The 23,574-nt window shown below is 38.4% G+C and overlaps 6 protein-coding genes across 7 annotated transcripts; 3 read left to right on the top strand and 3 right to left on the bottom strand.

Annotated features, from left to right (window-relative positions):
- Positions 1–130: 130 nt before the first annotated feature.
- On the top strand, positions 131–3,293 carry LOC137717377 (uncharacterized). The gene is made up of 9 exons (XM_068456736.1): positions 131–275; positions 825–905; positions 1,199–1,248; positions 1,724–1,801; positions 2,183–2,240; positions 2,326–2,375; positions 2,548–2,656; positions 2,734–2,795; positions 3,006–3,293. Exons 1-9 carry the CDS (start codon positions 192–194, stop codon positions 3,043–3,045), a joined length of 612 nt encoding a protein of 203 aa, XP_068312837.1. The 5' UTR covers positions 131–191; the 3' UTR covers positions 3,046–3,293.
- A 623-nt stretch (positions 3,294–3,916) lies between these two features.
- Positions 3,917–5,169, top strand: LOC137717375 (uncharacterized protein C6G9.01c-like). Of its 2 annotated transcripts, none has more exons than XM_068456733.1 (2): positions 3,917–4,036; positions 4,431–5,169. In XM_068456733.1, the coding sequence occupies exon 2, from the start codon at positions 4,455–4,457 to the stop codon at positions 4,914–4,916; it is 462 nt and encodes a 153-aa protein (XP_068312834.1). In that variant the 5' UTR covers positions 3,917–4,036; positions 4,431–4,454; the 3' UTR covers positions 4,917–5,169. The 2 variants fall into 2 exon arrangements, with proteins under 2 accessions (XP_068312834.1, XP_068312835.1); XM_068456734.1 differs by lacking the exon at positions 3,917–4,036 and adding an exon at positions 4,065–4,279.
- A 3,481-nt stretch (positions 5,170–8,650) lies between these two features.
- Positions 8,651–12,021, top strand: LOC137718305 (ferrochelatase-2, chloroplastic). Its single transcript, XM_068457828.1, has 9 exons — positions 8,651–8,848; positions 9,347–9,650; positions 9,751–9,894; positions 10,082–10,183; positions 10,390–10,493; positions 10,577–10,703; positions 10,885–11,037; positions 11,195–11,295; positions 11,394–12,021. Exons 1-9 carry the CDS (start codon positions 8,778–8,780, stop codon positions 11,707–11,709), a joined length of 1,422 nt encoding a protein of 473 aa, XP_068313929.1. The 5' UTR covers positions 8,651–8,777; the 3' UTR covers positions 11,710–12,021.
- LOC137718086 (uncharacterized) lies at positions 11,987–12,755 on the bottom strand. The gene is made up of 3 exons (XM_068457599.1): positions 12,571–12,755; positions 12,240–12,440; positions 11,987–12,101 (listed from the first exon to the last, which is right to left on the bottom strand). Exons 1-3 carry the CDS (start codon positions 12,753–12,755, stop codon positions 11,987–11,989), a joined length of 501 nt encoding a protein of 166 aa, XP_068313700.1.
- A 1,483-nt stretch (positions 12,756–14,238) lies between these two features.
- LOC137717457 (uncharacterized) lies at positions 14,239–20,272 on the bottom strand. Its single transcript, XM_068456839.1, has 6 exons — positions 19,916–20,272; positions 19,373–19,659; positions 19,084–19,173; positions 18,930–19,001; positions 18,607–18,723; positions 14,239–15,603 (listed from the first exon to the last, which is right to left on the bottom strand). Exons 1-6 carry the CDS (start codon positions 20,217–20,219, stop codon positions 14,422–14,424), a joined length of 2,052 nt encoding a protein of 683 aa, XP_068312940.1. The 5' UTR covers positions 20,220–20,272; the 3' UTR covers positions 14,239–14,421.
- A 1,231-nt stretch (positions 20,273–21,503) lies between these two features.
- LOC137717459 (NADH dehydrogenase [ubiquinone] iron-sulfur protein 7, mitochondrial) lies at positions 21,504–23,347 on the bottom strand. Its single transcript, XM_068456842.1, has 2 exons — positions 22,853–23,347; positions 21,504–22,022 (listed from the first exon to the last, which is right to left on the bottom strand). The coding sequence occupies exons 1-2, from the start codon at positions 23,257–23,259 to the stop codon at positions 21,788–21,790; spliced, it is 642 nt and encodes a 213-aa protein (XP_068312943.1). The 5' UTR covers positions 23,260–23,347; the 3' UTR covers positions 21,504–21,787.
- Between the last annotated feature and the right edge of the window lie 227 nt (positions 23,348–23,574).

Genomic DNA, 23,574 nt, shown 5'->3' with positions numbered 1-23,574 from the left:
CTGGAGTCTGCTCCTTGGAACGAAGCTATAACTTCTACGGGAAGATGAAATTCGCCACAGGGTTAAAAATGTAATTTAGTCTTAAAAACGCGACGGCTCGGCTCGGCTTCTATATCTGGTTGCTTCTATTTCTTCTTCCTTCGTCTTTCGTTTATTTCTTGTGAGAAGTTCAGTGATCGAGGAAAAGGGAGATGGCTTGCTTGCACGACCACAGCTGCGAAGATCATGATTGTTCGTCCGGTTGGACTCTCTATGAGCATATCGACCTCCCCAAAGTCCAAATTCTCTGCCTTTCTCCTTTGCTCGCTCTTAATTTTACTATTCCTGCGTTTTTTTTAACTGTATGAGCTATCAAACTGCTGCTCTATATGTGTGATTTTTGGGTGTGTTTGCAATCTGCTTACTATTTTATATTTTTTGGGTTCATCTGAAAGTACCCAGATGGAAATTTTTAGTTGAAAGATCAGTGACTCGGATTAACCCGTTGAGCTGAAATTCTTTCTCTTACTAGCGTTTTGAGTAAGCATTGCGTTTGTTGTGTATGGATTTCATGATTGTAGTGGAAAATTATGAAATGGGGGTTTGTTGGGCTTTCCAATTTCTGTATGGGTGGCTTTGTGACGAGTATTTGGTGATTTCTGATGAGGGTTTGTTGATACTTTGGAATACTCTCACACTTAATTGTTCTGTAAATGGCGTGTTTCGTTGGTGCTTGTGTTTGCTGGTTGACATGATGCCACTTTCAGCGGAATTCTGTTTGGATTATAATCATCAGTATGCACCATGGTCCCTCCTTGAAAGGATTTCAAATTGTGTTGTTGTAGGTTACTGCTTTGAATGAGGCGGTTCCTGGAAGCGTCAAGTCGGTTTTCAAAGCTTGGGAGCAAAGACTGAATTCTAGTGGGGTAAGGGATATGATTGTTTGTTTTATCTTCTTTTTCTGAAGGTGTTTTGAACACTTTCCTGTGGGCGAAACAATGGAGCGATTCACGAACATTATTTGTAGATGTCATTGTTAATGTATTAATCCCAACTTCATAAGTTTTTATAAATGAAATCTGAGATTGATAAGTCATGACAATATTGTAGCACAAGTTTAGGAAGTTACTGATTGAAGGTTTACCATATATTTTGGTGGTAATTTATGTTTGAATTTATAGGCGTAAGAAGGCTCATTGGATCCTACTTTCTGCTACAGGGACACTTGGAGAGCAATGAGGGTGATCCTGAGTTACTTGTTTACATTCCGTGAGTGTCCCATTTTTTGTTGTTTTATATGTTGTCTTTTAAACATGAGTTATTGACTGCATGAACATGAAATGGATGGGGACAGGTAGATCCAGTGGTTCAGTAGTTTTACCCATCTTTCCGTTCAATTTCAATGGTAGCATGTGCCTAATTCTCCATAATCTGGTCTGTATGAGTTTGAGTAAGGAACTTAACCTCAGTAGCATCTTCAGGTTCTTCCAAAACGTGAAACTTAATATGTGCATCATTTTATAATTATCCTCTTGTCGTGCACTCATGGCTCCCTTTCGTGTTTCTTGAATGGTTTGTCATTTCTGTGAAATCCGTAGGAGATACAAGTCATGATCTTGAGGATGTATTTCTATTTTAACTTGTCATTGCTTGTTTCTGCAGAGATTTTATTAGAACCTAGTATTCGCTGATGTTGTTACATACATCTAACTGAGTTATATTTTCCTCATTTATATTTTTATAGATTTACATCAGATGTAAAGATCAAGAGCATATCAGTTGTTGGTGGTGTTGATGGAACAAGTCCTTCCAAGATGAGGGCGTAAGTTTGACCGTTTATATCTTCTACCTAAGGCAAGGCCTTCTTATATTGGTGTAGTTAGAATGATGAGGATTTAAGTGATAATTCGTTTTACTCAAATAAACTCATTGGTAATTTTTAATGTACTGCATAAAATTCATATTTTCTTGTCTCATCCATTTCATGTTTATGTAGTCAGTGCCTATGATTTGGAATTAACTTGGAATATGCAGGGAATTTTTGCGTTCTTTTCATTATATAGTAGTGATCGTGAGCGTAGCCCTGTATGAGTTTTCTCAGAAAATATCTATTGAAACAGCCTTTGATGGATGTCCAATATTCACTTCATCTCGTTTCATATATTTGGAAAAACTAAAATTAGAACTGCATTGCTTGAATTAGGTTCATCAACAAAGAAGGCATTGACTTTTCAGATGCTCAAGGAATGCAAGCTGTTCAGGTATTGCATTCGTACTAGCTTGTTGGAAAGCTAATTGATAAGTTCAACTTTTCAGCTTTGAAACATGTGTTCTTGTTGTTTTAAGGAGTGGGATCTGGTCGAAAATTTCCAAGGAACGTTGGAGTACCAGACAAGGTATTTATTTATAGCCTCCTGTACTACAAAGATCATGTTTTGTAATGTTTGAGAACATGATACCTGTAAAAATTGAGGGGAAATCTTATTCCTTTTCAAACTGACAGCACCGAAGGTAATCCGTTTAAACCATCAACTATCCTTCTGATACTACTTATGTGCACTTAATCAGATATTCCAAATTTCAAAACGTGGCCAGCATCACATTGCATTTTCCCGATAGTTTTGGTGGTGATACAACTAAGATAGAGTACATTGGCTTTAAAGGCGAAGCTACAAAGGTAATTTCATTCCATACGAGCAGATTTTGTTGTGCTACTTCGGCAAATAATACATTTTTCTTGTCTACGATGAACAGTTGAAGAGGGATGTTGTCGCAACAATTGTTTACGAACTCAGGCCAAATCCTTCCGATCACAAGTAAGTCTTCGTTATCCTTGTGGAATCGTAAAATGTTGATGACTCCTTTATTTAGACATAGCAGGCGTCATTAAATCTCGCTTCATGAACATTGTATTTTCTTTGGCATGGCGCTTTATCAGTACAACTCCAACCCTAGAATTTCATGTCCTGTCAAGTGAACTGATGCATGTATATATTTCTTTTTTTGCCGATTGTTCTTGTCTGTAGGACAGAGGCTGAAGGTGGGGGTCTCTCACATATTGAATGAACAAGTCAAACGCTAGCTGCGATCTGCGGTGTTTCTTAAGGATTAAATACTCTCTGTTGTTTGTATGTTGATACCTTAAAAACAAGGAAGTACTGAATTGTTGTCACAATTCTTTTATTTGTGGCATCTTTATGGTTGGGAAATGTTACTCGAAAGAAAACCAGATGGAGCTTCTGTTAAGGCTTACGCTATCATATGCTTCAGTTTTAAGTCACACTTTGTTTGGAGTTAAGTGTGCACATTTTTTACTTGTGACTCTTTCCTTTTAATTTTCTTAAATCTTTCGAGCTAAGCTACACAATGCTCTATCATAATAATTTGATTTCGAACTTGTCATTGCGAAATTGAACATGAGAAATCTCGGCTGCAACTTATTAGTAAAGATGATTATCATTGACAAATTAACCCATAATTAGTTTTAAAACACAATCTTGGGAGTTACAGCTTAATTTAATAACAAATAGTTCAATAAAAACCCAAAATTGCACTAATAGTAGTTACTCTATCGTCTTCGTAGTTTTTTTGTTACCTTTCATCTTTGTAGTTTTGCTTTGTTTTCGATTTAGTTCAATCCGTTAAATTAGTTTTCCATCTATTTTGTGCACATCTTATTTGAAATAATTTTTCTTCAATAATCTGAGACGACTTAATTGTAAGCAATCGAACAATAAAAAATATTTAAAATTTCAGACTACTCGATAAGCCAAACCACCGCAGACAAACCATTTGAAAAACAAGTTGGAATTTCTTCGTTTAATTGTTCAGGGACATAAATGCAACTAAACAACTACAAGGACGAAAATGAAAATTATAGTAAACTATAGGGGTTATTAGTGAAATTTACATAGTCCTAGTTTTATACTTTGGTCCCGCTCTCTCTGACAAAGCTCGTTTCTAGTCCTAGGGTTTAGTCTCAGGGCTTCCCTGCAAACGCATCGAGCTAGGGTTTTCTGCGACTCACTCTCTCTCACCGTTTCTTCGCAAGCTAAAGGTTAGCTCTTCTCAGCTCCAATTTTTTTCTCGGTGCATCTACCTTTACTATTAAATATCTGCTTCCGTCGCTTCGATTGCTTTCGTTCCCAAAATCCTCGATTGCTTTGAACGAGTTGTCGAATTCTCAAAAATTGATGCTTTGTTAAAGATATTGAGCTCTTTGATAATCGAAACCCTAAAGATCTCAGTATTTTCTGTTTGGTTGCTGGGAAAGTTGAGGAACAGATTTCCCAGAAAGGAGGTTTCAACTTCATTCGTTTTTGTGTTTTGATTGCTTTCTGGGTTTTCCAATTGTTGAGTCATCTGATTTTTGAAACTTTACATCTCATGTTTCTTTTTAGATTTCTGTTTTTTGTTTCAATTCTCAGCAATATGATATGGATGTGATGCAGGTTTGGGAATTGGGATCTGAAAAGATGGGAAAAAAGAGTAAATCAAAAGCTCCCAGAGAGGTGAAAGATGATACACTTGTAGAAGAGGAAAAGCTGCCATGTTCGGTGAAAAAGCCTACTTCTGAGGTTGATGAAACATCTGCCAAAAAGAGGAAGAAACCCGAAACTGAGAAGGGCGAGAAGTCTCCATCTTCCGCGAAGAAGCCTGCTTCTGAGATTGATGATATATTTGCAGCGAAAAAGAAGAAAACCGGGACTGGAAAGGCTACAAAACCAAAAGAAAACTCGACTGAAAAACCGCACAAGCTCAAGACGACGAAGAAGGATAAAGGGATTAGAGATGGCGGATTTGGGGACCTGTCTTCTCAGCCGAAAAAGAGAACACAGGATGGTCTTGCTGTTTATACAGAAGATGAATTGAGAATCAACAATGCAGATGCTGGAAACACTCCGCTTTGTCCGTTTGATTGTTCTTGTTGCTTTTGAGATGCCTGCAAAATCCTAGAGATTTTCTAGTCTTAAAGATTTGCTTTTTCAATTCGAGGATGGCTGAGTGTAGTTTTCGGCATTTGTTTTAATGTATACCAAAACCTGGTTAAATGAATCGCGATCGTGTTCTGTTAGCCTCATCTTATAAATTCGTATCCTTCTATAACGAGTTCTTCAGTTTTAGTGCCAATGAAATGAAAGAGGATGTTTTGCTGCAGCTGCACTTCCCTTTTGTCTGCAGCAGACTCAAGTCTCTGATGTTTTTTTTGGCTTGAATTTCACTCACAGAGATTTTCTAGAATAACGGTGTAGCAGGATACCGAGTGTCGAGTCGATTGGCACCATACACCTGGACTAACCGGCCACTCATATCCCGCAACTATTCTGCATTGGAGATTTCGTGGATTCTATCTAGTGACTCGGCTGACTTGAAATGTTTGCAATTGATTCGGCATTAAAATGCGAAAATTTTAAAATGTTTGGTATATACTATGCACCAATAAGTAGAGTGTTGATTGTTGAATCCTAATAGAATGCTAAGGATCTTTAGAACAATCAAGGTTACTAGCGTATACTAAGGTTCTAAAAGACGCTATACTTAAAAAAGATACATGATTGTATTGAGTCGTGACCTAGGCAGGCACCTAGGCGCGCTAGGCGGACTCCTTAGCCGGTCTAAACGTCATTTCTTAATTTTGAAACACCTAGGGATTAATCGGGACAGTGACTAGCTGCCTAACGCCGCCTAGACGCTAGGCGGGAATTTTTAGAACAATGGTGTATACTTACTGGTACATACTAGAAAACCCCTTTGTTCAAATGATTCGAAATTTCAAGCGTCAAACTGAACATATATGACAATAGCTACTTGCTCAAAATGTGCATAGTTGACACTCAATTTTGATACCATTCATTGTTTTAAAATACAAGAAAGTTGTAGCACAAAAAACAAATATGCAGCAAATCCTTCAAATATTCACCACTCAAATCCGCAACCTGCAACGACACAAAAACAGCTGCGTAAGGGCACTGAAATAGCAGTTGCAAACAGATGAATGAACAACGCATCGAATCCAGTCACTTAAATCTCCGGATTTAAACATTATCAGTGTTCCCGTCCCATTGCACCAGCGTCCGCATCCCCCATCCTGTATACTAGTTTGAATTATCGATTTCGTATACTAGAGTAGTTTAGAATGTAGCCAAAAATTGTAGCATGAAAGCAAAGAGCATTTGAAGCTATCTTCTACTGGCAATTTCACATCGGCTCCAAGCGGCAGTCAATGCACCATCAAACCGGTTCTTGCTGTTGACTCGTATGGACAGAGCTTCCCAACACATTCACTATATCCTCGTTCAATCTTATTATTCACTTACAGGATTTCTAATCTTATCGAAATTTTTTTTGGTTAATTCACCATATGACGGAACATTTTTATCGACCAATACCATCGTTAAAATCAGTAACCTGTAGTCTGACAACGTGATTATTATCCTAGTTGAAATAGAATTCTTAAATTGTTTTTGGGGTGTGATATCCACGTACCATCTTTTACCTTTTATACATTCTTCTAATTTTTTATCATCGAATCGAATGAATTGAAGAAAATCAAAATGACAGAAATCAACAAAAATGTATAAGAAGTAAAAAGAGTGTGTTACACACCCCTTATTTTTTTTATTTTTTTGGAAACTTTTAACGAAAAACTTATGATACTGTTCATTTTAATGAAAAATCACATTTTTACACTAAAAAATCAATCTTAATACTATTCATTTTACCTTTACTTTGTCTTTATAGTTAAAACTCAAAATTTTCAAACATTTTTCATTAATTTTTTTTTTTTTTTTGGGTAAATTAATCCTTCGAGGACCAACAAATTAATCTACCATTCCATATATTTCAAATACTCGGGACGTGATTCAGTTTTAAGGGTAAACATTTTTATCGACTAATTCCATCGTTAAAATCAGTAACCTGTAGTTTGGCAACCTGATTATTATCCTAGGTGAATTAGAATTCTTAAATTATTTTTACGATGTGACATCCACACACTATTATTTACACATTCTACTCATTTTCGATAGTCGAATCAGATGAATTGAAGAAAATCAAATAACAAAAATCGACTGATGTGTAGATAGCACACCCCCTATTTTTTTTAGTAATGAATCAATCGATGACTGACACAATAAAATTTCATTAAATTTGACGGTAAAAATTAATTACCCAATTTCAAATAATTCAGTATATTAAATTTCCCAAGAAAATTATTTAATTTCAAAATAATATATTAAGAAAGTCAAACAACAATTATTCATTAAAATATAGCGATTAATCAAATTAGAGGTCTATCTTTCAGCTACATTGCATCAAATGCAACACCAAAAGCTAAAATCTTCTGAATCTTCACAATGTTTTTACTAACAAAGAATCAAGATTTAGATTTAAAACACAAAACCCAACAAATTATTCATAAAATTTGAAGATTTAGCTGCTTTAAATTTGAAGGAAAGCGTGGAAAAAATACATCTTTCCTCCAATCGTGACAGTAGCTATTTCTAGGCACCATGCAAAAGGTCGCTTGTTATTGGATTTAGCAACAAACACCCGTGTCTGACTGGAGTGCCCTCATTTATTCATTCACAAATTTTAATATTTTTCATAAATCCAACCTAATTAAAAAAAAAATTTTTAAAAAAAAAAAAACAGAAAAGAAGAAAGATTTAGAAAAATGTACAGTGGATATTGTGTCATGAAACAAATTGGTTTTTCGGTTTCATGGATCTTCACCCACTACGAACTTGTACTATCGGCTCCAAGCGGCAGTCGGGTCGCCACCAATCGGGCGCCTGCTGTTGACTCGAATATGGAGCCCCGATCACATCATAATCCACAAACAAAAACCCAGATACTAAAACGGTATAAATATTAAATCAGATAAAAAATGAAATTTAATTACCCAAATTGCAAGGAGCTTTGAGTTTCAGATAGAACTCGTGGAAGTTGGCAGAGATTGAAGTAGAATGGCATGAGAGAGTAAGGAAACTACTAATTTATAGCTGCTGAGGCCACCTAACCCTAAGTGTACGGAGTAGTACAAAGTCGAAGCCCACTTCAAAAGCCCGCGAGATTTTCGTCCAATTGGGCCGAGCCCATTTAATTTGGTTCATTGTCTAACACCAGCATTCACAAACCACCCTCGATCCATCCTCAAGCCCGACCGTTACGGCACGTGTTATCACGTGACTGTCGACTCTCCCTCGAAAAAAATGGGAAGAGATCCGGTCCGGATCTCTTCCATCAAAGGTCCAGGATCAAGTAATTTGGACCGTTGAAATTTGATCTAACAGTTACAATTATTATAACTTTAGAGGGATCTCCTTGTTGCTGTTAGATCAAATTTCAACGGTCCGGATCACTTGATCTTAGGCCTTTGGTAAATAAAGGTAGTCGGAGTAGGATTCTCTTAGCTCCTATTTCCATCTCCTTTCTCGCCTTTCCTCACATATTACTTTTTGTCTTCTTCTAGCTATTAATAAATGAATATAAAATATTAATGTAACTCAACCATAATTTTTCAAATAAAAAAAAGGAAAGGAGATGAAAATTAGGATGAGAGATAATTCTACCCTATGACAACCACCTTTTTGGTTGGACTTGTACGCGTGGACGTTGCACTCTTCGGACACGTATTCTCAACGGAAATTAGAAATCTCAGAGGAGAGAGAGTGTGTTAGGTAGTGGAGTTGGTTAGAGTCGGGCGACTTCGTTAAAAGGAAGCGCTGAAGACGTTACGCTTCTTCAACGATTCGACAAAAGTTTTGGGTTTCTTTTTTTTTCCGCCGTCGACCGCCATGGACGCCGCCACAGGCGCCCGCGTTCTTCCCCAAATCAATCTCTCCCATTCAGATCGTAGATTATCCTCGTAAGCACTCGAAATCATAATTTTTTTTCTGGTTTGTTTTGCAATGTGGATCAGTAAATGGCTCTTTTATTTAATTAGATTCGTGTTTAGAGTTAATCGCGCGAGAAAATCCTAGTAATATCTTGAGCGAGAGCTCTATATTGTATGGCTATCCAGTTTCCATTGTATTGAAAGTTCGCATTTTCCCTGCAACCAAACAGAAATCGAATTATGTTTGGGTTTTGGTTTATTGGCTTGACTAAGCTGAGATTTTGGCTATATGTGTAAATTGCATTTTCCCAGCAACCAAACAGAAATGTTTGCATTTTTACGACAACAAAACAGAAAAGTTTGCATTTTTACGACAACCAAACAGAAATTCAGCATTTTAACGACAGCCAAACAGGAAAACTGAATTATGGCAATCGAATTATGTTTGAGTTTTGGTTTATTGGTTTCAGACTTTCATTTAAGCTAGCTAAGATGAGATTTTGACTAACCGTCTAAATGTAATTTTAGTGGTAGGTCGGGATCTGCCTCTTGCCGTTCATCCGAGGGATTGAAAATTTCGAAACAGCTCACAGTTTCATGCTCTGCAGCGAGTGATAAAGGAAATGACATGTTTGGATTATCACATTATTCTAAGAAAAACCCTGTTGGAGAAGTATTATGTCCAGCGGGTGTATGCACTTATGGTGGGACTGCTGTAGAGTCTCATTCCCATGCTGGGGAAGAGAAGGTTGGAGTGCTGCTTCTGAATCTTGGAGGACCCGAGACGCTTAATGATGTTCAGCCGTTTTTGTTCAATCTTTTTGCCGACCCGGTATGTTCATCTGCTCTTGGTGCCTTGCCTTACTGGTGTCAGCATGAGTTGTTCACTTAATGCACTCATTACTAACATATTCACGTGTTGTGTGAGACAGGATATCATTCGCCTCCCAAGGTTGTTTCGGTTTCTCCAGCAACCATTGGCGAAATTAATTTCTGTGCTTCGAGCCCCAAAAAGCAAAGAAGGTTATGCTGCTATAGGAGGTGGTTCACCATTGCGTAAAATTACAGATGAGCAGGTAGAGCAATATACATAACATGCCTGATGAAATGTCATCTTTTGTTTTTATTTGTATAATCTTGTCCTGTTTCCTTACCCAAAAAAAAAATTGATTATGTTCTACAAGAATGTATCATTTGAGAATATTTGGTGGTTTGTTAGGTACGTTTTGTTATATTTACTCATACTTAGGTGGCTTGTTACAGGCAAATGAACTCAAAAAGTCTCTGGAATCTAAGGACTTGCCTGTTAATGTATATGTGGGAATGCGTTATTGGTACCCATTTACTGAGGAAGCAGTTCAGCAAGTGAGTCTTAAATTTCAGTAACCTAGTAATATTTTTATATTTGCCGTTGGTTCCAGGCAATGTAAAGGATATGGGACAATAGATTGTAACCTAAAAGTCTCCAATGTTTATATCGGTTAGTCATTGAATTTGTAGTTACTCATCATGGGGCATCTTCTAATTGAATGGACCAAATGACTATCAGTTTCCCACATTATCTATGACAGATTAAGAAGGACAGAATAACCAGGCTTGTTGTCCTGCCTCTATACCCTCAGTTCTCTATCTCTACAACTGGATCAAGCGTTTCTGTGCTCCGGGATATTTTCAGGTGATAGTTCGCTGTCAGTTTATGAAACTACTTATGTTTGTTTACAATGGTCAATTTTCTGAATGTGAGTGCCCATCTTGCAGGAAAGACTTGTACCTATCAAGGATGCCTGTTTCTATTATAAACTCATGGTATCAACGTGAAGGCTATCTTAAGTCAATGGCCGACTTGATTTCCAAAGAGCTAGAAAGTTTTTCTGAGCCTGCAGAGGTGCGCTTGATGCTTCTATTGAATATATGCTTTAAATTCATCAGAAATGGCTCTTTTGATGAAATTAAATTTCACTCTCTTTGGTTTATAGATTTTGTTATTGAACGTATGCTTTCATTGTACGGTTATTCCATGAAATTCACAGCTCAGGTAAGCGTTGCTAATTTTGTATGAAATTCAGGTCATGATATTCTTCAGTGCCCACGGAGTACCGCTGAGTTATGTGGAGGATGCCGGAGATCCTTACAAAGATCAAATGGAGGAGTGCATCTTCTTAATAATGAAAGAGCTGACATCTAGAGGAATTAACAATGAACATACCCTTGCTTACCAGGTGGGTTGTAAAACTCTTTTTTCTGAGTCCTACATTTTACTTTTCTACCTTTTTCGGTTCTCAGAACTACCATCAGTTGTTGTCTATCACGTATGGCTACAACTTTATGTTGTTTTCTGATTTTCTTTCCCTTATTTTGGGGTCGGGTGGTGATCAGAGTCGAGTTGGTCCTGTGCAATGGCTAAAGCCCTACACTGATGAAGTTCTTGTTGAGCTTGGCCAGAAAGGCGTGAAAAGTCTCCTAGCTGTTCCAGTCAGGTACCTAACTTTGTTTCTGGCCCCGGGAATTATTTGGTTATTTCTCTCTCGAAGTATAGTAAGTTAATTTGACATCTATTTTTTTTTTTTTTATCCAGCTTTGTGAGTGAGCACATAGAGACTCTTGAAGAAATTGATATGGAGTACAGGGAATTGGCCCACGAATCTGGCATTGAGAATTGGGGCCGAGTCCCTGCCCTTGGTTGTACTCCTTCGTTTATAACAGACCTGGCAGATGCAGTAATAGAAGCCTTACCACTTGCAACAGCCATGTCAACCCCACAAACTACCTCAGAAGTAGTCGATCATGACCCCCTGAGATACGTTATCAAGATATTCTTTGGTTCCTTTTTGGCATTTGTTTTGTTCTTCTCCCCGAAAATGATCATGGCGTTCAGGAACCACCTGATTTAAGGAAGGTATTAAGCTTTCACTTACACAGAAAGTAGATTAAGAGTCAGAACACTACGAAGAATCCCCCCATTCGCTTCCAATTGATCCTCGGCTCTATACGGAACAAGCTTTGCAGTTTCCAAGAGATAAGTTTTGGATTTAGCCCATTCTTCCGAAATGTAAATTTTTTGATAATGTCTTGGTGAACATGCTTTGATTCGTGAGGCATATCTTAGATTCTACTTTGTACGTTTTGGATGTTATGATTTGTACGTAAAGCTGGTTTACGATAACTGTTTTAAGTATAATCATCTGCTTCTGGTTTCTTACGTCCATCTCCGGTCGGACTGACAGTTTCCCTTCGATTTCTCCCTTGTAGCCGGTACCCAAACTCAGATGGTCCGGCATCCTCGCTAACCATTATACAGGTTTCCAGTTCAGATGTAAAATAAAAGTACAGAGCATTGTATGTTCTGAAAAGGGTGCTAACATATGAAAATCAAAATAATTATTGAAATGTGTATGTGAACATCAATACTACACGTGTTCACAAGCTCAGCAGCGTCGAGACTCGGTAACCTGTGAATGTGAATCCTCGACCTATCATCTCACCGGCACAAAACCAGGCGAAGCATTCTAAGCCAAACAGGGCAGCTATTCCGGCATCCTCCACCCTCAGCGCCTGCCTGTTCTTCCAAATTTGCTTTACCGAATCAAGCTCCTTCTGAAGTGTTTCATACCGCCCCAGTATACTGCATGAGACAAAGATAATGATTAGAGACTACCCGTATGGCATCCATCTATCATATTTTGACGTCACACTACCCTAACCAACTAGCCTAACTTTCGTCTGCAAGAACTGAAAGTTATTAAACAGCTGACCTAGCAATACGGGTATAGAACAAGTGTTTGGACAAAAGGCTGCATTTTTCAACAGTGGGAGGCTCCTGAACGTAATGCCTGTTCTTCTCCAATACCTGCTTGTAATAGGAAGATCCGTACTCTGCCACAACCCTTGAAGCTTGAGTTGCCTTGCCTTGCAACTGAAGAAACACCTTCGATGCCATCACTCGTCCCTGAAATCCAAATAACCCCACAAAATGGTAACTTTATTTTTTGATATCTACATGCAATAGTGCGGGAAGAGGGAATCAAACTCTGAACTTGGGTGCAAAGATAATTGTTCTTATTCAAATGCATCATGACTCATCTCAAAATTAAATCACCATATCGGAATGAAAATTAATCCAAAGTAAAAACAAAATCCGATGTAAAAGAACTAAACCTAGAATTTAAATTTAAAATTCATTAAAAAAAAAAAAGAAAGAGAATGATTGTATACCTTAGTGCTCTGGTTTTTTAGCTGAGGGGAGAGGAAATTAGGGTTTTCATTAGGGTGCAGCGGTGGAGTAGCCACCAAGAAAAGTCTGATGCGATATTACCACGTCATTAAAGCCACTTATATTATAATATAGGATGAAATCGGACTGCCCGAATCATAAGGATATAGTTGCAATTTACCCATTTACGTGTGTTTTTTCTTCCCATTTATGTGTCATTTGTAGAATTTCACAAAATCAGGTTTTTCAAGATTTACTTACATACGCGGTAGTAGGATAAATGTTACAGGTCACCATCTTATTATTTATTGAGTAATATATGCATGCTTAATCAAATTTTAACTCCAATACTAGACACCGAAAATATAATCGAACACAATTTGGCAACTGAAGCATATAATGTAATGTCCTCCTTTAATTTTAAGAAGTTTAAATTGAACTAAAAACAAAATCCGATGTAAAAGAACTAAAACTAGAATTTAAATTGAAATTTCATTAAAAAAAAAAGGAAAGAGAATGATTGTATACCTTAGTGCTCTGGTTTTTTAGCTGAGGGGAGAGGAAATTAGGGTTTTCATTAGTGTGCAGCGGTGGAGTAGCCACCAAGAAAAGTCTGATGCGATATTTCCACGTCATTAAAGCCACTTATATTATAATATAGGATGAAATCGGACTGCCCGAATCATAAGGGTATGGTTGCAATTTACCCATTTACGTGTGTTTTTTCTTCCCATTTCCGTGCCATTTGTAGAATTTCACAAAATCAGGTTTTTCAAGATTTACTTACATACGCGGTAGTAGGGTAAATGTTACAGGTCACCGTCTTATTATTTATTGAGTAATATATGCATGCTTAATCAAATTTTAACTCCAATACTAGACACCGAAAATATAATCAAACACAATTTGGCAACTGAAGCATATAATGTAATGTCCTCCTTTAATTTTAAGAAGTTTACAGTACAACGAAAATAATCCTCATATTAAATATCTGCAAAACTAATTTATACTCAAGTTCGGATCATCCCTTAAAATTAGGTCAATCAAAATAGTTCTTGAAAATACAAAACGAGTTTACACGTCTAAATAAAAATATTTTTAGGGTTTTGGGTTCATTTAGACTTGTATTTTCACATTTTTTGTAGAGACTCGTTTGTATTTAAATCTCCCTTGTAAGAACATCAATAAGCAAATAGGAGACTAACAGAAACATAAAACGAGAAAATTTGCATAGAAATCAATATATTCAACCAGTTCTTGCAATTACCAAATCCTCACAGATCCGAAATACCGAAAACACAAGTACAATGTTCACCAAATACTAACCTCACTAGCCTTACTACTACAGAAAATACAACGAAACATCACCAATTACCCAAAACGCCATAACACATCAACTCTGAGGGGAAGTTTTGGCAACTCCACTTGGGGGGGCAGTCTGTGAAGCAGGTGGCGGAGCATCATAGGTCCCACGAGCGTTCCCATTCGTGCTGGTATCAGCAGAGTAGGGAGGAGGTTGTGCATATCCAGCACCATAAGATGCGTTGTAGGGTGGTGGCACCTGCCCATATCCTGGCTGGCCAGCTGGTGGTGCGCCATAGGATGGAGGCCCGTATCCGGTCTGTGGTGCTGCAGCACCGTAGCCAGATGTAGGGGGACGGGTAACAGGATCTGACTGAGCATATCCAGAAGCTGGAGGCTGAGAATGCGGGTATCCTGGCTGCACAGGTGCAGGCTGGCCATAGCCTCCTGGAGTGCTGGGGGACTGAGCAGTTTGCCCATAAACTGCAGGATTTGCAGGAGGCTTTTGTGCTGGTGGTGCTCCATATCCAGCTCCATATGTAGGCTGAGCCGGTGGTTGGCTTCCATAACCAGTTTGAGAAGTTGGGGGTGCTCCATAACCTGGCTGAGTAGAACCTTGTGGTGGGTAACCAGCAGGGTTAGGGCTAGGCTGTTGACCGGCATTGTATCCTTGCTGAGCAGGAGGCACCTGAGCTGAATCCCCCTGAGATCCATAAGAGGGTGGATGCCCATCTTGAGGTGGGTTACTCACATTACCATAGCCTGCTGCAGAATAACCCTGCTGTTGATCATATGCCGGTGGCTGACCGTACCCAGATTGAGGTGGTGCATGATATCCACCATAGCCATCTTGAGCATATCCTTGTCCTTGTTGATTATAGCCTGAAACTGGCGGCGGGCCATAATTGTAACCAGCACCATCAGCAGGAGCAGGAGGAGCAGCAGGACCTCCAGGATTTTGCTGCTGATGTGAAGGTTGTTGCTGGCCATAATAATCGTAACCACCACCCTGGGAAGTCTGCTGGGTTGGCGCAGCAGCTGACTGGTCCCAACTGGACGGATAGCCACCAGATGTTGGTTGAGGAGGATAGCCTGGGTAAGAAGGCTGAGACGCATTATACTGATGTGGTGGAGCAGAATACCCTCCAGACTGTCCATATCCATAACTAGGTTGTTGCATTGAGGGACCAGAAGGAGCCCATCCTGAGGGAGGTCGTGCTTGATAACCTTGCTGAGAGTATCCTCCAGACATTGCTGGATTTCTAACACGGTTCTGCAATAAAATTATTCTCACAAATAACCATGGCGTACTTCCCATGATGTTGGGACATATGGAGGAATACAAAAACACAGAATGTACAAAAGCAAACATTGGAAAACATGTATAAAAGAAAAATTCTATGATTCAACAGAGCACATAACAGATAGGAAAAACAAATACATTCATATAGTGATTAATGGATTTCATTATTATATTGGGAAGAGGTGTAAATGCCCACATACCGTACCAGTGGTTGTATAAATTGAGTTACTCCAGCAGAGGTCCACACTCTCCCTATTTGAAGTGAATGGGTACGGAAAATAACAAAACACTATATAGAAGCTTTTATATAAAAACAAACTTCCATATAGCCTTAATTGTGACGATGGACAGTCATAAAAACAAGTGCAAAATGCACACAGTAGAACATTACCAAATATCAAAGTATGCATAGGTATTAATTAAACATATTATAAGAGACCGAAAATTAGACATCTAAGAAAGAACTCCAGACCAGAAGACATTGTCCATGCACTAATACATCACAAATGAGCTACCACATGTGGGATGATCAGTAAATTCCAAACAAAAGGTATCTAAACTTATGTGAAAAACGTAAATCATCAGTATAGAAAACCTGTTATGTCAACCAGGGACATTAGTTCATAGATCATCTTAGATGCTAGCATAAAAAGACCCTTAGATCCTCCCGCAAGTGTGAAGCTGAATCATTATTGGCCGAATAATATCCCAAATAAGCAGCAAGAATCTCTCCAGGATATAATAAAAAGAACAGAAATATAGCAAGAAAAGGGACAAGAGGTTCTGAACAATTAGGATGAAGGACCCTCAATATGTGTACTCAACAAAAAAAATAAGAAAATACTCCTTTGAAGAAATAAGCTATAATATAGAATAAAGAACAATGCAGATAAACAGGAAAAAGAATGAAGAAATAAACAGAAAGCAGGTGAGGCTGACTGATCATAAAATTCAAGTTCAGCAAAAACAAGCTGGACTTCAATAAAATGGTACTCGGATATTAAATCCAGCAGAAAGACAGGAAAACAAATTTTATGGAAGCCAACCAAAACTGTTCAATATCTTGACAAAAGATTTGAAGAAATTCTCACAACTATAAAGCTATAAAACATTTTAAAAACACTACAGAATAAACAGTATAAATACTGGTAAAATAATACCAAGAAAATCTAATAATTTGATAGAGGCTTCAATACAGCTAAGCACTACATAATTATGACAAAATAAAAATACTCGATAGAACAACTATGATTTAAAGTCCAATATTCCAACATTAAACTAATTCACAACTAATTAATATATTTAGAATAAAATGGTTCAAATTTTCTAGGAGTTATACTATTAACCTTCAATCCCTCCAACAGAAAGCTTCACTCCGCAATATCATTACTAAATACCAGAAAACGGGATTTAGAACCATACCAGAGTGATGCTAAGGGAACACCAACACAAAGGATTCCATGTTGGTGTCACCAACAGTCCAATACAAACTAACCCTACAATAATTCCCAATAAGAATCAGTTATATAATATAAGAGAAATAAGCATAGTGATGGTAGATCAAGCTGTTGTCCCAATAATTTTTCACTTAATGAACCAATAATTGTAATGTTAAACATTATGAGAGTTAATGAAACTTTAATGTAACTTAATAACCTAAACCTGTAATATGAACTCCCGTAGACTAAATTCCCAATAAGCGCAAATGGTCAAGAACAGCCCAATTTGTTGTAATCACTCCTCCAAATATTTGTTCAATCTTAAGGTCAAATAAGCCAATATCTGCATCAATCATATGGGAAGAAGAAACTTATTGCATCCATTTATGATAACAATTCAGATTACCCTGCAGGTTTATACAATTAAAGCTAAATCTATATGACATCCAAATGGATTTCGCAGAGGTGAAATCGCGCCAACTAGTTTCTTAAGTTGAAACTAGATCCCAGCAAATGCTACAAAACCCAAAGAATAAATACTTGCATAAACAGGCTCCTTCCAGTGTTCACTTGACATGTTAGACTCAATCTCTGCCAGCCACACTGTGCATGGCAAAAAGATCAGCACAAAAAAAAAATCTGAATTAATAAGATCTAAAGCCAAAAAAGACAATTGAGGACCATACAAACTTATCCAATCCTCATAAAATCATAATATTTGGGTCATAAACATATTCACAATACCAAGTGACGTAACCACTAACCAGTACAACATTAGGGATACTGTGGTCCACCATTGGCCGAAAATATAAAGTCAGCAATAGTTCAACTGGAATTAGTATCTACAACTTACATGACACAGTGGAAAAATTGCACAACCAGATAGACTACAAAATACATACCTAGAACAATTGTACAATGTAAATGCAACTAACCAGCATAAAAGTCAAATCCATAAAACAAAGAGAACGAAAAGGCAGAGAAACTCAATTTAGAGACAGAAATGTAGCATCATGCACAACATAAATGCAAAATGAAAATAAAAAAAAGACGAACTCAGTATCAGGGAAAATTTTTAACAATATCACAAGATAAAACTGTCCAAGGGCTTATCAGAAAATGGTACGGATTAATTGAGCTCAAAATTTAAAATTAAAAAAACATACACAAAGCCCTGCAAGAAAAAAAATTAATACCAAAGAAAAATGCAAAATGGTAAATCTAGCAACCAGGTTGGTTAACCTAATTTGAGCAAGCAATATGAACAGTATGAATATACAAAATAAGTAACATCGCTACAACAGGGAACCTCAAATATCAACAAAAAACCCCAAAATCTGATTGCAGAAAGTAGTCGTGTGCAAATTAAATGCATTGACAGAAAACAGAAGTTTAAATGGCCATGCAAAACTATACATCCTAGAGAATCACATCTATTGTAGCCTACTCCTCCTGAAGCTAACAACTTCTGACTACTAAATATATCAGAGAGGCGTACAAGCCAAATTTTAAGGCAAACACCAATAAAACCAACCTCACTGATAACTTCAGCTACCAACTGTTTTGCAGCTTCAATTTGTTCAGTAGTACCATCAATCTGTAGCGTCCTTTCTGTTGATGGGTCACCAGGTGGCAGATGCAAGGGAATAACCTAAAACAAATGAAATGTCAGCCCATAAAACCATTTCTTATATTTGATTCCACCCAGATGCGTTACTCAAACCGATATACCAGAAAAGTTATGTGTACAACATGTATCAAGAAAAATGATAGAAGAATACATAGAGTTCCATCCAAAAGAAGACAAATAAAAAACCATAAAAAAGACCAATATTCTGCCCAAGATTGAAAACAAACCTGGATACGAGCTCCAGACCCAGCTTGCATACTTTTTATTGTTTCCCCTCCTTTACCAATTACAAGCCCAACCTGAGATTACATAGTCACGAATCCTCAATAACTAAATCACCAAAACACGCAGACAAATATATAAAAACTACATAGTCTGTACCTTGTTGTTAGGAATTTTCGTAACATATTGTTCACCACCAGTATGTACAGTTAACCTTCGAGAAGCTATGGCAGGACCTCCTGATTCAGCCTGGAACAAACATAAGAGCTTATATGTGTAAGCCATATTTCCAAGATCATATGTACCAATTTGATAAAACTCAACTATCTCAAAATTAACAAAAATGATCACAATGTGGAGGATTTCAAACTTAAATGTGTGAACTTTTTTTAATATATCACAAGCAGATGATAAAACTCATCTAAAAAAATTAATGCCCAAGCCGAACCTCAGCAAGAACATCATTTATCAAGTGCTCGGCCTTCGCAATCTGCTCCGGAGTACCCATGAGCTCCACCATCCTAGTTGGAAAATTGAGGTCCGCATCAGAATCTCGGGTAACTTGAATCTTGGCGCCTGACTGAGTCTGTAGATACTTGATAGTCTCCCCACCTTTACCAATTATGACACCAACCCTGCCATTGGGAACCTCAATCTTTTTGCTTGGTCCCACGAACCCACCGTAAGATACAGGGATCGAAGAAGGAGCTGGGTTTGAGAAGTGAGGCTTTGGATCTGTATCATTTTCACAAAACCAAAATTATAATTGTTGCATTGATATTCACATTCAAAGCATAAACATGTACAATCAAAACACAAATAGCAACTCCGCATCACCCTAAAACACTAAACCCAATCAAATTCTTGGATGTCAAGCATATTAAAAAACTAACCGAAACCCTAACAATATAATAAACAAGCATAAAAATTAAATAAAAAGAGAGTAAAAATTTAATGGAAAAAAGCAAAATTCAAAAGATGGAAGCCGAACCTGGCGGACCAGAGCTAAAGCCCTTGTCAAAAGAGTCGGAACCACCATTCTCAACCCTAGCACGCTTAGCATCGCCGCCGTTCAACAACCGAGCAGCGATCTCCTGCGCCTTCTGCTTGGCCAGCTGGAAATCTTCCATGGGCGGAGGAACGCTGCTGTACGACGTTGGCGCAGAGTCGGGGGACGATGACTTGATGGGGGCCGAGAAACCGGTGACTCTGCGGGTGGACGGCGGCGTTTGCTCCTCGTACTTCCGCTTGTTCCCTGAATCAGGACCGGATGAGTATTGGGCTTCGTCGGCCATTGTCGTAGAAACCCTAGAAGATAGAGAGAGAGAGAGAGAGAGAGAGAGAAGAGTGAGGGATAAGGTGAGGTGGAAAAACACCAGTTGGATATTTATACGTAAGGATACTTTCTCAAGAAAAATGATGAAAATGTTTGAAAACTTTCGAATTAATCAAAGGATAAAAAAAAAGTATTATAAGTAAATAATACTAAAAATGAAGTTGTAGGATAAAAATGTTATTAACGTTAAAAGTGAATCATGTTCGTTAAGATTCTTTTTTTTTTGCAAACACCTTTGCTTGCTTACAGGAATAAAGGTCTCTTAATTTTACCGAACGGAAAACGCGTCTTTAGTAAAAATGTAAAAGTGAAAAGAATTTGTAAGGTTTTATACTCTTTCTTTTGGTCAATTAATTTTATTTTTCTCAACGCAGTAATTGTAAGTAAAACGTAAAAAAAGTTACCAAAGAATATATACATAAGAGTACATAATTATAGACGGTTAAATACAATTATGTTTGCTTTTATGCTGTGAGAACACCATATAAGATTTACGTTTTAATTGGCGAGAACACCGAATAAAATAATCTAAGCAATAAGCACAATCATTCGGAGAAGCAAAAGTTAATGCTAAGTTTTGTAATGCAATATTCTGAGGATTTTGTCATCTTTTTTATTTTTAAAATTTTACTATTATTAAAGGGAGGGGAAAGTTCAAAATTATTACATTAATTAGGAGGGGAGAGTTTCGAATTCGGGGTACATTAGTAGAATCTCGGCACCTTACCTACTAAGATATTGCATGCCGGAGGATTGATAATCCATAATGTCCTGTTTGTTTAATGGGATTGGACTTGATGAGGAGGTTAGGATTGAATTGGACATGATAATACTAAGCTATGTTTCACCCTTCTTAATAAACAAGCCAAAATGATCGTATGATTGGGGCTACCAAACACAGGTTCTGAGTCCAAATCTCATGCGTCGAAAGGTCCCAGATTTGAGTCCCAAGCTTCCAGAGGTCCCCAATCCCCGTCCCCGGCATTTGGGTTTCGGGAGATGGGGTTCATGTCCTGCACATTGAAGTCCTCGGGCACCTAGGTGACCGGGTTGGATCTTCAACACATGACCTCCGAGTCGAGTCCTAGAACCCTTGGACCAGTCTCAGACAACAAGATTTCCAACAATAATATGACTACTTGAAACTGAAATCACAAACTCAAGGGTTTACGAAAAGCACGGCTACATTGCAAAAGCACGGCTACATTGCTTAATCTTGGGTTAAACAAAAAGTATAAGCAGCTTCCAACAATCAATCAAACAAGTAGATAAACATGGGAGATTAGTTCAAGCACCCAGATTGAAACAGAAAAAAGTTTTACAGAATCTGTGGCTACTATTATAGCTCCAAAACGACGGAAATATGCAGAAAGCACAATACAGAACACCCTGGGATCTAAAATTGATAACAAGTAAATGCAAAATCTCTCCCTTTACATGGTGCTTAGCTGGGGCAAACCTCGCCAGATAGACTTATTATTGGATAAATATAGCGAAAGCAGCTCCCCAAACACAAGATGAAAGCCCTCACTTGGTCCACCAAAGGAGGAAATCCTTGCGCCGGTTGATTTTCTTCTGCAGCTGGAGAAGGCCGTAAAGTAGGGCCTCAGCGGTGGGAGGGCAGCCTGGAACATAGATATCAACGGGGACGATCCTGTCGCAACCCCTAACGACAGAATAGGAGTAATGGTAGTAACCACCTCCATTTGCACAGCTTCCCATGGAGATGACCCATCTCGGCTCAGGCATTTGGTCATAAACCCTGCAATAAAATTTCACCATAAAGATCAAAACAACTCATACCCCTTTGTTTACTTGTACACACATTACAACGCCAAGATTGAAAGGTTAGCGAGGAGCTTTTAACTCCCAAAATTGAAGGCAATTATGCACTTCCCAAAAGAAATTCCTAAGAAATCCCATTTATCAAAAGACACAACACGGTAGTTTTTTCTTCGATACAAGTGATATTGTGGAAGGCAAATCCCATGCATTGAAACACACACAATCCTCTTAAATATTTGAGCTACAACCCCCTTGGAACTAGTTTTAGTTATTCAAGAGCTAATACATTTTTTATATTCAAGCGATAATCTAGTCTAATCTAAACTAGAGTGGGGTCGAACTTGATGGGAGCGGGAGCATACTGCTCTAACGAACTTGGCTAATCACCATAACCAGCACTTCATTGGCAAAATGCATCTCCTAAGTCCTAATAACGAACCGGAGCTAATACATTTTTTATATTCAAGCGATAATCTAGTCTAATCTAAACTAGAAGGTGGTCGAACTTGATGGGAGCGGGAGCATACTGCTCTAAAAAACTAGGCTAATCACCATAACCAGCACTTTCATTGGTAAAAAACATCTCCTAATAACGAACCGGAGGAGAATGGTGTACATGTTATTCCCATTTAATCGGAGATTTCCTTAAAATTGAGCTTAATCAAAGCCCCCAATTGTTCCAATTTGAGATTACATTAGGTAAATACAAATCTAATTATCACCAAAACATTTTCTAAGCTCAAAAATCCAGAAATCCTAAAACTGCGATTCAGAAAATTGAGAGGGAAGGAAGGGGTTGTTGCTTACTTGCGGAGAGCAGGTGCCATCTTGTTGGTGAGAGTGCCGGCGACGATCATGCAATCGGACTGGCGAGGACTGGGCCGGAAAATGATGCCGAATCGGTCCAAATCGTAGCGGGCGGCTCCGGTGTGCATCATCTCGACGGCGCAGCAGGCGAGGCCGAAGGTCATTGGCCAGATGGAGCCGCGACGGGCCCAGTTCATGAGATCGTCGACCTTCGAGATCACGAACTCGGCGGCCTTAGAGAGGCCAGGAGGGGGCGGGGAGGCGGAAGGGGGAGGAGGGCGGGCATAGGTGGCGGGAGTGGAGCCGGAGGGGGCGGAGGACGAGAGGGAGGGGACGGTGGTGTGGAGAGAGAGGGCCCGCTGGGCCGAGAGCTGGAGAGGGATGCGGGCTCGGGTCAGCAGAGCCATGACCGTGGAGCTTCGGAGGAGCTGTGAGAGAGAGAGAGAGAGAGAGAGAGAGAGAGGGAGAGGAAGAAGAGTTTTGAGGAAAGCTGAAATATTTAGCCTGAAGCCTGTGTTCTCCGTGTCAGTTTTGAATCTGGGCGTAAACGAGAATTTCTAATTTCTCAGGATTAGTCTATCTTTTAGGTTGCTAATTGGGATTAACGTTTACCCATTTTTGGACTTCTAAATTTTGGATTTTCCTAAATTACGGTAGTGCGATTACGAGATTTTGAGAACCTTTTTTAATATAGAAAATGTGTTATTTTTACTTCTAACACA

Source organism: Pyrus communis, chromosome 15 (assembly GCF_963583255.1).
Source record: "Pyrus communis chromosome 15, drPyrComm1.1, whole genome shotgun sequence".
In the NCBI taxonomy this organism is placed as follows: Eukaryota; Viridiplantae; Streptophyta; class Magnoliopsida; order Rosales; family Rosaceae; genus Pyrus; species Pyrus communis.
The sequence above is the reverse complement of the archived record's forward strand: the minus strand, read 5'-3'. Positions and strand labels throughout refer to the sequence as shown.